The 16,593-nt window shown below is 39.5% G+C and overlaps 1 protein-coding gene across 1 annotated transcript in view; it reads left to right on the top strand.

The window, feature by feature from the left end:
* EFCAB14 (EF-hand calcium binding domain 14) overlaps positions 1–16,290 on the top strand; it is a 38,452-nt gene extending 22,162 nt beyond the window's left edge. Inside the window, exons 5-11 of the mRNA XM_069479934.1 lie at positions 2,309–2,419; positions 4,571–4,666; positions 5,723–5,914; positions 7,418–7,504; positions 9,985–10,096; positions 11,164–11,289; positions 14,430–16,290. Of these exons, the coding sequence (XP_069336035.1) occupies positions 2,309–2,419; positions 4,571–4,666; positions 5,723–5,914; positions 7,418–7,504; positions 9,985–10,096; positions 11,164–11,289; positions 14,430–14,605 (900 nt within the window). The 3' untranslated portion in view covers positions 14,606–16,290. The remainder of the gene's footprint in view (positions 1–2,308; positions 2,420–4,570; positions 4,667–5,722; positions 5,915–7,417; positions 7,505–9,984; positions 10,097–11,163; positions 11,290–14,429) is intronic.
* The last annotated feature ends 303 nt before the right edge of the window (positions 16,291–16,593 follow it).

The raw sequence follows: 16,593 nt of genomic DNA, 5'->3' as shown, positions 1-16,593 counted from the left end.
CTCCGTTAGGTCAGTGTTCAATGTAAATGAAAATCACAACACACACTTCCATCAGAATGGCTAAAATTGAAAAGACTGACAGTGCCAGTGTGGTGAGGATGTGGGATGGAAACTCTCACACCCCGCTGGTGGGAGTGTAAAATGGTACGGCCATTTTAGAACGGTTTGGCCATCTGTTAAAAAGTTACGCATAGGCTTCCACTGCTGCCACCTGAGAGGAGCTAGAGGAGGACAGTGGTCCACGAGTCAGATGGGTGTTGAGGTGGGCAATGGTGGGGCCTCACGCGCTTTGGGCAGCCTGGGCTTCAGCCTCCCTTTGGTTCCCTGGAAGCAGGCCAGCACAGGAGTAGCAGCAGAGCTGGAGGCTGTAGCATATCTCTCTCCTCCTCTTCGTCTCTCTCGTCCTCCTCCCCCTCCCCCTCCTACCCCTACCTCCTCCTCCTATGCCAGGTGGCCGGGATGACTGGAGGGGGTTCCACTGCCCAAGAGTGGGAATTCTCTTCACCAGGATATGGAGACTCTTCAGTCACCAGGAGCACAAAGTTATCGTTGTTGGGCTGGATAATGCAGGGAAAACTACTATACCAGTTTTCTATGAATGAAGTTGTACATACATCCTCTACAATAGGAAGTAATTAATGTAGAAGAAATAGTGATTAGTAATACACGTTTCCTAATGTGGGGTATTGATGGCCAAGAATCTCTTCGTTCTTCCTGAAACACTTACTATACTCACATGGAGTTTATAAGAGTTGTGGGATATTACAGACAAAGAGGATTTCTATAACTAGAGAAGAACTCTAAAATGTTAGCACAGGAGGACCTAAGGAAAGCTGGATTGCTGATTTTTTGTTAATAAACAGGATGTTAAAGAATGCATGACCATAGCAGAAATCTCCCAGTTTTTGAAGCTAACCTCTATCAAAGATCACCAGTGACATATCCAGGCATGCTGTGCTCTTACTGGCAAAGGATTGTGCTAAGGACTTGAATGGATGATGTCACGATTTGAGATTAGATGGTCTCTACTGACCTATTCTGATAGACTTTGTATAAACGAATTGCTGGACTTTACCTGAAAGCTACAAAAATTAAGGGTTTAGATATATTTATAATAAAATGGTTTAAACTTTTTCTATAAGAAGTAAAATTAAGACCACTTATTTGAAAACAAAGATAAGTCTCATCTTCCAATTTGCTTTCTCATTAGTTCCTCCAAAGTAAGTTATTAAAGCTGTGATAGACATTTTTCTCATGAATCCGCTCAGGACATTGTGTAGCCAGTGTTAAGTACAAAGGGGGAGGAAGACATTTTGAACTTTAGAGCTTTGTTATCAGTGTAACCCTCCCTAGTTGAATGTTCTCTTCTTGCTCCATTAAGTCAAAATACAAATCAGCACAGATACGCAGGTTTCAATATTTCAATGTAATGTTACTTGTGAAAAGTATTTTGTATAAGGTGTATGTATTGTGTATATGCCTCTCGTTCAATTAATGGCTTTGATTTATGAAAAGCAAATAATACAAAAATTAATAATATCTTCAGTTATAACCATGATAAGTACTGGCACTGGTGTTAAGTGCCACTCTGTACTCTTCCCTTATGTTCTCTGTATTATATTAACCAACCCCCCAAATCACTGAGCTGCTCTTAAAAAAAAAAAAAAAAAGGAAAAGGAAAAAGCTTGGGGAAAAAAAGTTCAGCACAGATCTGCCATATGCTCAGCCAATTCACTCCCTAGGTGTTGTGATGATAACAGAGCACGTGATAAGGGAAATGAAAGTGTAAGTCCACGTGAAGACTTATGTGTGTATATTCATAGCAGCTTTGTTTGTAGCAAATACTGAAAAGCCTAAATGTCCATCAACATTTGTCCTAAATGTCCAGGTGAATAGACGCACTGTGATATCACCATTCAATGGAATGCTACGCAGCAACATGCTGAGTAACTACAACATAGATGAATCTCAGTTATACTGAGTGAATGAAGCCATACTTTTAAAAGTACTTCTTGCTTACTGGTTGTATTTGTATAAAATTCTACAAAAACTGATTTATAGTGACAGAAAGTGGATCAGTGGTTGCCTGAGGACTGGGAGAGAGGGTGTAGACAGGGGTATGAGGAAACTTTTGGAAGTGATGAATGCTTATTATTTTGATTGTGGTACTGGTTTCACAGTTGTATGTGTGTCAAAATAATCAAATTTTACATTTTGAATATATGAAGTTTCTTTCATGTCAATTATGTCTTAATAAAGCTTTCAAAAAGGAAAAAAACCACTGACCTTTCTCCATGTTTTTGTTCAGAGCGTAGCTTCCATTGGCAATACTTTAAACAGTGTCCATCTTGCTGTGGAGGCAATACAAAAAACTGTGGATGAACATAAGAAAACCTTGGAATTACTGCAGAGTGATACGGTAAGATCTGCAAAAGCTCCAAAAAGTCATCATGCTCTTGCTCACCCTGTATGAGAGTCGTGATACCACCTTTCCACTGATCTGAACAGGCCCTACTGTGCACCTGTTTAAAAGATGTAACAATCAAAACAAGCAATGTCTGTTGATCTACAATCTGTAAATTAAGCAGTTATGTTAGATAGAATTGAAAGCTGAGTCTTTTGCAAACATGGTACTGGAGGAAATACAGTGATAAGACAATTCCTGAGAATGGAATGGGTAGGACAGAAAGTGGAAAAGAAGGAAAGGGAAGTGGTAAAGTGTCTCAGTTTATCTATTGGTACATAACAAACCACTCCAAAACACTGTGGCTTAAAACAAGTTATTACTTCTCAGTATTCTGTGCATCAGGAATTTTTTTTTCCCTCCCCCCTGCATCAGGAATTTGAGCAGAGCTCTTAGACACCCAAGTGCTGAGAGGTGTACCAGAGGAGGAAAGGTCACCTTGGAAGTTCCACCTCTAGCCAGGCTGTCAGTTGAATGCAGCCATATGTGTGACCTCAGCCTACACCATATGGAACAGAAGAATCACTCCTACCCCCCACCTCCCAGCTGAGCCCAGTCAAGCCAAGAATTGAGAGAAATAATAAGTTGTTGTCTTATTTAATACACAAAGTTTTGGGATGATTTGTTAAGTGGCAACAGATAACTAAGACAGAAGCAAACCCCTGCAGTGCCCAGGAATTATTTTCAGATGTCTCTGGGTCTCTCAGTGCTGCTGCAGTTGTAAGCTGTCCGCAGTCATTCAGAGGCCTTAATTAATCACCTAATAGGTAACAGCTCCATGAAGGAGTATGAAGGGTAAAAAGGATGGCACAGCCCTTGCTGTCTTGCTGGGAAATGTGTTTCATATGTAACTCACCTGAAATCAGGATTATTCAAGGCACACAACTCACCACAAATTTCTAGATCTGCTCCGCACCCACCCAGTGCTGTGCAAGCTTCCAAATTCTGAGTTTAAACTGGGCAATTTGTACCAAGGAGACCTGGGCTATGTTAGAGAGTTCTAGAAGGGAGGGTTTTTCAGTTTCTTCAGAACCAGTACTACTCACTGTTATTTAGTGGGGCTAACCCCGAGGAAAAAGCTTTGACCTGAGTGTCTAGGCACCTGATTCTAGTTCTAACTGCCACTGAGTAACCGTGTGACCCATAATAACAAAAGCCCCTCTAATTCAGCAGTTCTTTTATCCTTATTTTAATATCCTGATCACTACATTCTCAAGTAACTATTTTCTAAAATATGTTTTCCTTACTAAAAATTCCTGCTTTCTAGAACCATGGGTTACTCCCCTCCTCCTTTTCTCTTTCCTGTTGCCTTTTGTTTTTTATAAAAGCAGAGTTGATAAATGTCTGTGATTTCAAATTTCAGGAAAGCAATTTATTTTCACCAATTACATTCTGTTGTAATTAAGTCTGCTCTTTTAAACTTCCATTGCTTCTAATAGTAATCCTCCTACTGGCATACTTTATACTGAATAAGTCATAGTTATGGGTTCTTAAGGATTAAGCCATGCAAACTTTTTTCCCACTAAAGGGAAAAAGTGTATATAAACATGTACTTAAGTCTCTGCAGAGAGACTTGAAGAGTGGGAATGGAATGGGAAAGGAAGGATACCCCTCAAACAGAAGTCTGGCTGTGTGCTATGAGGGAAAAACTAATGATGTGCGTGATTGGTATAATAGTTGTGCTCAGTGACCAAAGCCAGTGGTTGCATGACTGGCTACCCTTTTAATGTCCAAACCTCTAAGTCCAGTAGAAATGATAACACTGTCCCAGGTTCAGACTGAGTTGGTCCCTGGAAAGTTATAGTGATTCGTTAGTTTCTCTGGGAGTATAGGTAATGGGGGAGAGGAGACATGGTTTCTAGGGAGTTTATTCCATTAAGAGACTGAGAAGGAGATTAGGAGGATCTCGGTTCCCTGAGGTAGGTAATCTGGGTGCTGCTGGTCCAGCTCATCCTTCAAACTGGGCAAAGTACGTGGTGACCCTGGGGGCTGAGCACTAAACTGGTGTCGCCACGTACACGTTCTTGGGAAATACTTGTGAATTAATCTATGGGTACACCCTAGTAATTACTTGTTGTCTACACTAACCTCCATTCCTCTTAACAGGATCAGGAGGAGACTGCTGGAGGCACCCAAGCCATTCTGACACCTTCTGCCACATCAGACCTTGACAATAAAACCCACAGTGAGAATTTGAAACAGGTATTTTTTTGTCTCTGGCTTAACTCTCTCTGACCACAGTGGGCTACGGAGGCAGCTGAGTTGTTTGGGCTTAGTGTTGTGGTGCCTCCTCAGGCGTCCTCTGCGTCTGTTTGCCTCCCTGGGAGCTAAGCGGAGAGGTATGTGTGTGGGTATCTTGGGATCCAAAATGCTGCCTGTCTCTTCTTTAGCGCTCTGCGTTTTTCCTCCTGTATGTCAATCAGTGGAGTAAATTCCTTTTCATATCTTAAAAGACATGGAATGACCAGATTATCCTAAACTCTTTATAAAAAATGGCAATCTGGGCAAGTTAAAGATGGATGGATAACACATTAATCCAGAGGAATGGATATTTGGAGCCACATTAAATCCTAAGGATGTTAGAAAGCATATCCTTGAAAATCAGGATTTTCTAAAGTCTAAAGACGAAAAGGCAAGAAGAGAAAAAAGGATATTGAGTTCCGAATCACATTAAAGAGAATAAAGGAAATCTTCACTAAGAAGAATTTCTGTCTTGAGTTTAATGCCCTTTAAAACCTATAGTCATCATTCCTTTTTAAGTAGCAATCTGTACTAGAGGATGTCAATAAAAATAATTGAATCTTGTACTAAATAATGCACTACTTGTTATGGTTTTGTTACATGAGCCAATTCAGTAATTGGTATCGTTCCTAAGGTAGTTTTGTTCTGACAAATTAGGTTAATGGGCCTTTCAGTTAATAACCCAGCATGCTTTCCTGCCAGCAGGTGAGGTAAACATTGGGAAATCAATTTCCAAGCTCTCAGCTTCCTAGGACCAGAGAGTGAATCATGTAGGTAGGTAGTCCTCTTCCCTCTATTCCCCACCTGTCTAGCTGAGGTCAAACAATTCCAGAGGGAGTAAACTGAGAGCAATTTAGAGTGGGAGGGACAAAGCAGAGACAGGCAATTGATGGTCAAAACCAGGAAAAGGAGTTTACTTCAGTAGCTTGACACAATAATGCTTGTTTGGTGCTGCTGGCCTGCATGTCTAATATACATCTGTAGTGGATTCCACAACTTGATTTATTTCCTCTCTAGGATATCCTGTATCTTCACAACTCTTTAGAGGAGGTAAACAGTGCCCTGGTGAGGTACCAGAAACAGAACGATCTTAAACTTGAAGGGATGAATGAGACAGTCAGTAATCTTACCCAGAGAGTCAACCTGATAGAAAGCGACTTGGTTGCTATGAGCAAGTTAGAAAAGAAAGCAAACCTGTCCTTCAGCATGGTAAGCCCTTTCAGATCTTTTGTGACATGTTCTGTGTTGCAGTATGTTTTGTCGGTACATGGATGACATTCCACAACCTTTTGAGAACAGTCTTCTGGCATATTTGAGAGGTTACACATTTGTATTGTGCTTTATCCGTGTCTCCTTTAATCTTTGCACCAGCCCTGTGATGTGAATGGCACAGGCACTGTTAGCCCAGATTTGGAAGGGACAATATGGAGAAGTCTAGTCGCTTGCCAAGGCCTCACCGCAAGCTGTTGGCAGAGATGACAAGCTTCCTATTATGTTGCCAGTGGCCCATCTGGTAGGGAGGCTCTGGCACGTATTTCCAAGGGAGGGCTTCTTGATCTTTTTTAAGTTGTTAGGGGTGGGAGCCATGACAGTGATAGTAACTGAAACTCTTTTGCCATTTCTTTACACCTGAACTTGGCTTTCAGATTTATCCTGCTTCTGTCTGTCTATTATGCCCATAATGTCAGGAAAGTCATTTAAAACAGACCAGGTCAGACCAGCTCCCTAACTTAAGAAGTCATTGAATTCAACCCCTCATTTTATATTAATATATAGGGAAACTGAGTGGCCCACTAAGTCACTGATGCTGGCAGAGCGTGCACATTTACTGGTTTTCGTGGTATCATTAATAAAATGTGGGGTTTTTTAAATAACCTTTCACATAAACATTGTGCAGGGATCCATATGGATTATTTTTTAATAGCTGCAGGCCCCACCCTTAAAAATTTCATACAGCAAAGACACAGGCGTATATTTAAAAATGGAAACCAAATACAGGAAAATGTACTATAAATTCAAGTAACCGCCAAAGCTGGAAGCAAGCCCACAAATAAAGTAGAACTCTGGCACATGGAAAGCAGTGTTTGAACTGGCTCTGCCGCAGTGGAGCCTTGGCAAGTTGCCTGGACTTGGCTTTGAAGGGTGGAATAGGAAGACCTATTTCCCCCTCCTGCTTTACAAGGGCGTGTAATTTACTATAATACAATGCTGTGAAGATTAAAGGAGCTTTATTTTAAAAAGCCCTTTTGAACTCAGCTAAGCTAAGTATGGGCTAGGAATTTTGGATGATGAGCATTATGAGCATATGTCTTGAAGGTTTTCAAGATTATTATGAAAACTTGCCACCCCTGAACTCCCCTTACCTGCTCTCCCCACTTTATTTTTCTCCAGCAGAGAAAATTGGTAATAGTATCCATCTGTCCTGATGTTTCTTCTAACAGCATCATACCTAGCTTAGTTCTGGGTAAAAGTTCTATCGCCTTTTATACTTCAAAGTTCAAAAGTTTGTACTGAACCACTAGCAGCCCCAATTTCAGTGATGTCTCTCTCTGACCTTTCTCCTCTCTCCTCCCATCTCCTACTCCTGCCATTTCTGTTGAAAGTATTCTGAGGCCCTTTAAATAAATTTGACCAATTTGTTTAAAAGTGACAGATGTTGTTTAAATTTTAATGTTTGCCTTTTATCTTCCGTTGTTCTTTTTGCTCTTTAAGATGGGTAACAGAGCTGCCACTCTGAAAAGAGAGTCTTTGGATCAAGTGACCAACAGAACAGATACAGTAAAAATCCAAAGCATAATGGTAAATGAGAGGAGGCTTTCCCTGAAGTAAAAATAAAATACATCAGCATTTCTGTGCTTTTGATATATTACTTCTTTTTCAAAAGGAGCACTTTGGTCTCATGTGCTGAAACGTCAAGACAAAGCAATTAGCAAATTAGTATATTAGTGAATAAATGAATACTTTATCAGGCACCTATCCTATGCCTAGCACTTTGCTGGGAGATGGGGTGACCAGCATGAGCAAGGCAGACACGTGACCCCTGTTCTGGTGGAGCTCAAAGTCCATCAGTCAGAAAATCATTAACACATAATTGAATAGATCATGAATCACAAGTATGATAAGTGCTACAAAAGAAAAGTATAGGGTATGATGGGGGGGCTATCAGAGGACCAGAAAGACTTCCCTAAGGAAATGACTTTTAAACCAAGACAGCAAGTATCTATACTGATGTTGGGGGACAGAGGCACAGATAATCTAAAAATGATGTCTAACCTAAAAATTATTTCCTATTTTTAGATTGCAATTTAATGTATTCATGGTCCATTTAAGAGCCTCAGCCAGTTCCCTTCACCTTGTACCTTCCCCTTTTTTGTTCTTCCCAGACATACTGTCAAAGCAATCTGTGATACACTTTAATATCCTAAGACAGAAAGTTTGATTACAACATTCTCTGATTAGAGTGGTGTTTAATATAGGCCCTGAGCTGAGATAAAGGAAAAGCCAGGAAGATTATGACTGAGTGACTAAAATATCATCTCAGATGCACATTGCATTTGAGAAGTTCAGAAGATATGAGGTTCAGAGGAAATGAACTTGGACTGGAACCACAGTACAGGCAGCTTTTGATGTGATGCTTTCCATCTTTATTTTTTCTTCCTTAATAATTTTATAGACTAGATAAAGTCACTTATAGTAAGGTATTAATGCGAGGCTTTGGTTGAGTTTTCTAACTGCTTCTGTAGTTTTTTTAAACCTCACCTAGAGAATGACAAGAAAAATATAAGAGCACAAAAAAATTAGCACTAATACTATTAGAAAGTAGTAGTGATTTCAGCAGCAGTTCACATTTTAACAGTAAATATCAGAACACAAAACTAGTATGCACTTTTGCCTAAATTTCTTGGCTTAATTTTCAGACCCTTTGTTGTTTTTTTTTTTTTTTTTTTGAGACAGAGTCTCACTCTGTTGCCCAGGCTAGAGTGAGTGCCATGGCGTTAGCCTAGCTCACAGCAACCTCAAACTCCTGAGCTCAAGCGATCCTCCTGTCTCAGCCTCCCGAGTAGCTGGGACTACAGGCATGCACCACCATGCCCGGCTAATTTTTTCTATATATATATTTTTAGCTGTCCATATAATTTCTTTCTATTTTTAGTAGAGATGGGGTCTCGCTCTTGCTCAGGCTGGTCTCGAACTCCTGAGCTCAAACGATCCGCCCACCTCGGCCTCCCAGAGTGCTAGGATTACAGGCGTGAGCCACCGCGCCCGGCCCAGACCCTTTGTTTTTAACTGTCTCCCCAGTGTATCAGTTCCTTTGTCCTACCTCATCTAAACATCCTAACCATACATTATTTCTCCTTACCATTAATTCTTTAAGCATTTAGTACCTAGTTTTTGTTACATATGTTCATATATTTCCTAAATAAACCAAGAGTGAATACGTACAGTAACTATTAGGGTAAAAATATAGGAGAGAGGTAAATAGATACATACTGAATAAAAGAAATGTGTAATGAGTTGATGTTTAATTAAACATAGGATCAGGACTTTTCACACTAGCCTAAGTAGTTAGAAACTAGCCTCATAGAAACCAGACTTCTCTCTCTTTATAATTAAATGTATTTTTATATGCCACTCTAGATCTTCCTGGGACTGAGGCAGGGTATGGGGAAGAAACTTTTTTAAAAGATGTAAGCAAGCAAGACTATGAATTGAAATATTACAGCTCCTTCTTCATGTCCCTAACAGTTCCTGCTACCAGTTGAATGGTCACCAGATGGATAGAGGGAAGATTGGGGAATACTGTGGTTTGTTTTTGTTTAGTTGCTTTTTTTTAAGATAGTAAGAGCATGAAACTCTGCCTAATGTGGTCTAGTCACAAGGTGAAGTAAGATATTCAGGAAAGTTATTTAGTTAGTGTGAAATAGCTCCTGGAAAATGTCCTACTCATTTAGGAAATGGGTGTCACACCTGAGCAAGGGTACATTTCCTTTACTGCTGACACATGCACGCCTTCCCTCCTCAGCTGAAATCTTCACAGTGAATCAGATCATCTGTGGCATAATGTTCCCTTAATGGTCTCAAATCCAGCCAGGCACTCATCAACGCTGAGGACCAAAGATATCTCTAGTATTTGTTGATTCATTCCTTCATTGCCTTTATAGAGAACCTACTGAGGGTCAAGCATTACGTGCTAAATAGGCTTTGGGAATATAGCAGAGACTCAGATGAGGTCGTACTTCCATCTTAATTAAACCTTCTGTGATCTTTGTTTTGAACAGAAAGAAGATAGTTCAAATTCTCAGGTATCCAAGCTAAGAGAGAAACTGCAGCTTATCAGCGCTCTCACAAACAAACCTGAGAGCAACAGGCCTCCAGAGACTGCCAGTGAAGGTGAGAGCCGGGTGGCTTCTGAATATTTCATGCAGGCTTGGGCAGCTTGCCTCCCACACAGGGAGCGGGGAAGGTGTTCCAGCGGTACTGATCGAACCAAGTGAGTGATGCCTGAGCGCACTGAGATGAAGCTGAAACACTTTGCTTTCATTTAGAAAAAGCCCATTTTGTACATGATTTGTATTCTAGTCTATTAAGGGAAGAATGGGTAATGTTTAGCTGGAAATAGACTTTTCCATGCTGTCTGCATCCAATTATAGGCAAAAATGTTACTGTCATAGCAGATATTAAATCAGCCCTAAATATTGTTTATGGAAGTCTTTTCATTTCTGTAAGTATATAAAATTTACTTTAAAATAAATATTAGTCCTTCTGAAAATCATTAACAAATAGTGATGGGATGATCGGATTAAAAGGACCCTTGGCTTTAGGTAGGGACCTAGCTAATCAATATTACCTGGGACATCAACCTCCACTAATTTTGGTCCTATGAGGATATAACCAAAGCATTGGACTGTGTTGGCTTTGATCCCTTTCCCCCCAAAAGTATTTTTCAGTTTTGGAAAAATAATACAACCTCTCTTGAATTTTCTTTTGGGTAAGAACCAGACTACAGTGGGAGGCCTTGTCCTCGCATTGTGCTCCACGATGCTGTGGTAGCACTGTTAGCACCAGGTTGTCTGCTGACACGTATCCCTGTCTGGGCTTACAAGATGCTGGCACATCTGCCAGGGTTCAAAAGGTCTTTAATATCCAACCACTCTGCTGTTGTTACTTGGCAGCGTTAGGCTCTTACCCTCTAAACATGTAAAATGCTAACTTGGACCATAAGATCTTCCAATGAGATCGCTGCTTCAAACCTTGACGTAATTTAAGACTGATCTTCACTTGCCCACAAACATATCTCAGTCCAAGCCTTTAACTTCCCATAGTCACTATACTACTCAATTCTCAACTGTTTCTCAAAAAAGTACATATGCAGTTGCCCTAAAAGGTGACCTTCAGTACTAGTTTAATTTGGTGTTAGAGTCAATAATACTAAATAAAATCATATGTATTTGTTACAGAGCAAGTTCAGAGTTTCACATCAAAGCCATCAGCATTGCCAAAATTTTCACAGTCTCCTGGAGGCCCAAATGAGAAAGCTGCCCAACTAAGACCTATCTCCCTACCAGGAATTTCTAGCATTAAAGGTAAATTTTCATACCATGGGGTAATGATGGGACTGTTCCAAGTAATAACTTTTTAATGTGTTCTTAACTTACAAAAAAATTATATTTAACATTTATTTAGCACTTCCTATGGGGCAGATAGATATGCATTATTTTATATAATCCTGATAACATACTATGAACATAAGTATTTGTGTATTATACCCATTTTACTGATAGGGAAACTACCTAAGTCCACACAGCAAATAATGAGTTGAGGCAGAATTCAAACCGAGGCAGTCTGACACCAAAGTTTGCACTCTTAACCAGCGTACTATATTGTCTCTCTATTAATTTTGTTTAGGGTCTTTGTTGATTCCCTGAGAGCCTCATTAGACCCGTTCTGAGCCGTAAGAAAACAAGATAAGATATGGTCTCTCTCTCCTCAAGGACATTACAATCTAATGGAGAAGGCATAAAAATAAATACAATACTGTGAGATTAGCAAAATAAAGTAAAAGTTGACTCTGTTTGTCAGGGCCCTCCAAAAAAACGAGGGACCCTTCTGCCGAAAATCTGCAAAGTAAACATTAGTGGGAAGGATCTGATGCATAGGAAGATGTGTTTGCCTTCAAGCAGTGTGTGTTCTGTCTGTCATTGTGGTATTTAGAGCCTCCTGATTTCGCATTTGCTAACTGCCTGACAAATCACCAGCTCCTGTCCACCTGCCCTATTCCTCTGGCTCTTCTCTTTAGCTTAGAAACCATTCCACTGGCAAACATTTCTTTACCTCCCAAGACTGGATTATGCCCTTCCTGTGCGCTCTTATATTTTGTTTGCCCCTGTTTAGCACATGTCACTCTGTAATATCCTGGGGAGATACAAAGTTTAACTTCCTGTGGGTAAGGACTATCTATGTCTTGTTTACTCCCCGCCCTTAGCACAGTACTTTATTAAGTGAATGAATGAGTTATCTACATGCTGCAATTAAATTCTTAAAGCATAGAAGACTTAAAAATTTACATTACCATTTAAATGCGACTATTTTTTTCCTATTCCGATTTTTTTTTTCTATTTTCTGGGAAGAGAATGTCAAGGCACGTTTAATGGCAACACAAGTTGCATCCTCCCACTCTCCATTATTGCATCACGAATTGATGAGAATGAATGGGGAAAAGACTGTTAGTTTTGTGCTTCAGTCCTCAGCATAGGCTTTAGCACTTTTGAATGACTTCACTTTTGAAGTGACATGAAGCAGCAATGATATTTTTATTTGAATACTGCTACCAAGTACATAGCATATTATATAAACTCATGCCAGGAAAAAAAAATTCCAGGTGGCCACTTGGTGGCAGGCATTGGGAACAAGTATACCACTTGCTTTTCCGGCTTTCAGAGAGCTTTTGAGGTTTTATTAGCTGCATTGCTGGGCCTTTCATAGGAGTGAGAGTAGGGCCCTATTCAGAAGCTTATTTACAAGAACTCCTTGATGGATTGGAACTTGCATGACAAACTCTTTTCCCTCCTTTCAGGCCATTCTCATTCTTCTTGAGTACCAAACAGCAAGAGGCCTGTTGAATCTAGATGTAGCATTGAATAAATGAAGAAAGTAAAGGAATTTAGGAAGATTTTTAAAGGAACATAAGCCCCATTGACCTTCTTTAGTGTTAGAGGCTAAATCTTCCATTTGATTATGAGGACATAATCAAGTCCTTTTTAAATGTTATGTAAATAATCAGCCTTCCTAAGTGTTTATTATAGGGCCTTTGAGAAAAATATCAGAAGAGACTATTGATAAAAATTCTCCAATCCTATTGGCTCAAATAGTGCCTTACAAATAAAACAGAAGATAGATCAACTGGTAGTATTTCTTTCTTATTTATTAAAAAAAAAAAAAACGTGTAGAGAGAGCATGCTTTGAAGAGATGCAGAGTCCTCTGGTTTTTTTTTTTAATTGAGATACAGTTTACATACCATAACATTCACCCTTTTTAAATGTATATTTCAGTTGTTTTTTTACTGTATGCACAGGCTGTACAACCATCATCACTGTCTAATTCCAAAACATTTTCATCACCCTAAAAGGAATCTCTATACCCATTAAACACTCACTCCCCAGCCCCTCTCCCGTCAGTCCTGGCAACCACAAGTCTCTCAGCCACTACCTCTATGGATTTGCTTATTTGGGGTGTTTCATATACATGGAATCATACAATATGTGGCCTTGTGTATGCTTTTTTCTTTCAATGTGCTTCTTTCACTTAGTATAATTTTTTATCACTATTCATGCTGTAGCAGATAACAATACTTCATTCCTTTTTATGGCTGAATAATATTCCATTGTAGCGACATACATTTTGTTCATTTATCAGTTGATGGACATTTAGATTGTTGCCACTTTTTGGCTATTAGGAGTAATGCTGCAATGAATGTTCACATGCAGGTTTTTATGTAGAAGTAAGTTTTCGTTTCTCTTGGGTATATACCTAGGAATGGAATTACTGGGTCATTTGATAACTCTCACTTTTTGAGGAATTGCCAAACTGTTTTCCAAAGTGGCTGTACCATTTTACATTCCCATCTGCAAAGTATTAATATAAGGGTTCAATCCACTTTCTCCACATCCTCTCTAACACTTGTTATCATCTGTCTTTTTGATTATAGCCATCCTGCTGATTATGAAGTGGTATCTCATTGTGGTTTTGAGTCATGAAAACTATGAGTGTTTGGGATTGTTACTGTTTGAGGGCTTCCAAGTTCTTCCTCCAATCCCCACCCAGCTATCCAACAAGAAATCTCACAATATGCCACAAGGATTTCATAAGCTAGCTCCTATCAAGTAGCTCATTAGGCCTCTGTACTCCTTTTCTCCCCTTCAATTTAAGGATAAAATCTGGAAAATCTAAAGGCCCTCGATAGAGAGAAAGCCAGTTCATTCATTTCTCCTGTGATCATCTGTGACTCCTTCTATTTTGGGGTATAGTGCCATATAGTTTTCCTCTCATTCTTAAAGGATCAAAAATTAGTCTTTCTGATTTAGGAAAACCCTAAACTTCACCTTTTGGAAACAAAATATGGAAAGTAGCTTTTCCTTTAGTGCTTTAAATTCAGTTGAGGCTACTTTTAACTAAATTTAGCTATATGTGTAGACATATACATTTTTTGTAATTCCTTTTCGACAGATCTTCAGGATTTATTCCACAAGACTGGCCAGGACGTGGATGGGAAGCTGACCTACCAGGAAATCTGGAACTCACTAGGTTCTGCCATGCCAGAACCAGAGAGCTTGAGAGCATTTGATTCCGATGGAGATGGAAGATACTCATTCCTGGAGCTAAGAGTAGCCTTAGGTGTCTAGCCTCATTGGGCATGTTTTAGAAATGGCTATGTACCCTGGACTGCCTAATATCTACTTACCTAACAGAAACAACCCTTACCCCTCAGTCCTCTAGTCCTCCAAACTACTGTAGCAGACACATTGCCACCTTTTAATTGTTTGAAGAAGCTATATAAAAGTTATTTTTTTAAAAAAGAAGACCATTTTACTTATGATGTTCAGAAATCTATGATTTCCTAACACCAGTAAGATCTTACATTTTTAAATTGCCAGAAAAAAATAATAAAGCCCTGTTTTTTTCTCTTTCCTTTTTTTGAGGGGAGGAGACCTTATCTTTTAAAACTGGGTAATGTGTATATAGAGAGAATAAGCCACCTTTTATATTTCACATAAATTTGCCTTAAATTAGCTGCACTTTATAGAGACTCAGAAAATGTCTTTTCTTTAAAAGATAGGCCTTTTCTGTTTGTAAATATTTAAAAAGAAAGAAAGGTTGTGCATATTGTGTGGAAAGTAGGAAGAATGGTTTTGAACAGCATATGAAGAAATGACTTGTTATTAAAAATTGCTAATCTGATCTGGGTAGCAGTTGAAACTGTGTCCACATCTCCTTAAGGCATCCCTCAAAGGCCCAGATGCTGCTATGGGCTTTGGCTTGGTGGCTGGGGGAATAGATTCAGGGAGTGGACACTGTGAAGACAGTGCTGACTCCAGGCTCAGGAAAGTAGGATTCTGGTCCTTTGTTCCTGTTCCCTCAGCTAATCCCAACCTGGGAATCCGAGAAGTCTTATTGGGGATTTTTCTCATTTTTAATCTTATTTCAGGGTTTATGAGCCTAAAACCTTATCCATTTTACCTCTTCAGAAAGCTAGATTGTCTTCCCCCACCCACCCACTCAAGTTTATCTTTAAGCTATAGCTGGCTTCCACCTCCAGTACCATCTCCATTCTGGATGGCAGGGTTAACGTCCCCCGTCACTGTCTCAGACTGACCACCCAGAGCTTTAGAGGAGAGCTATGCCTCTGATTTTGACCCATGAAACAACACCCCTTGAGATTTTACCTGAGGGCTAATGAAGAACCTGGTATGTTTCTCTGTGGGAAGAACAAGGCCAAAAAGGTTATGAAATGAAACGTATGAAATCATATTCGATATCCTTAAAGTTATCAGCTCAGAAGTAGCTAGAGGCTTTCTGTCCGGAATATGCTAAAGTATGGTGGGGCAGGCCTGGAACAGGGGCCTTCATGCGATGGTAGCAAGTTTTTTCAAATCTAATACACGCAAGTGCAATACTCCCTTCAAATATTTTGGTGGACCTGGCACAAACGGACTGGAAGGAATAATACTTTTATGTCCCCTGTATGTTGAGTCTAAACTTGATGTGTTGTTCCTAGAAGCAGTCTTTGGGCAACACAAAAGGAAAAAACTACATAACTTTGCTTTAGGCCAAGTCGGGGAGAAACTAGAGCAGCTTTCATGGCACAGACTTCTTTAATAGAGATCATTTCCTTTTTAACTTTGTTCAAGTTGCCCTGTCAGCCTTGAATACAGTCAAGCACCCTTAAATATTTAAGGGCTGATTTTTTCTTTATGACGTTCAGTTTGGTGTTGACTAACCTTAAATTTTTTTCTAGAAGTATTAAAATTTAGTTAAAGCAAGATGAGTCTTTTTCCATGAATCTGTCTGCTTATCTCATAATGGCTTATGCTTCTCCCTTTTTTTTTTTTTTCCTTAACATTTCCCTTGCTCATCTAAGCGATTTCACGTTCTTGGAAAGGTTAAAGTATAGTATAAAATTAGCCTGGCACTTTAGATAACTTGAAGATAACTCTTGCTCTTCTGGCTGCCTTCCCTGCCCCCCCCCCTTTTTTTTAATATATACATCCTTACAGATTTTATAACAACCAAATAAAATTCTAGCAATAAATTGAATTATACTGCTATATTTGTATATACTGACCATAAATAGTATGTCTGTACCTGGAAGGTATTTTTTTCAAGAACTGAT

This window comes from Eulemur rufifrons, chromosome 8 (genome assembly GCF_041146395.1).
Source record: "Eulemur rufifrons isolate Redbay chromosome 8, OSU_ERuf_1, whole genome shotgun sequence".
NCBI lineage: Eukaryota > Metazoa > Chordata > Mammalia > Primates > Lemuridae > Eulemur > Eulemur rufifrons.
This window is presented reverse-complemented; position numbering and strand designations above follow the sequence as displayed.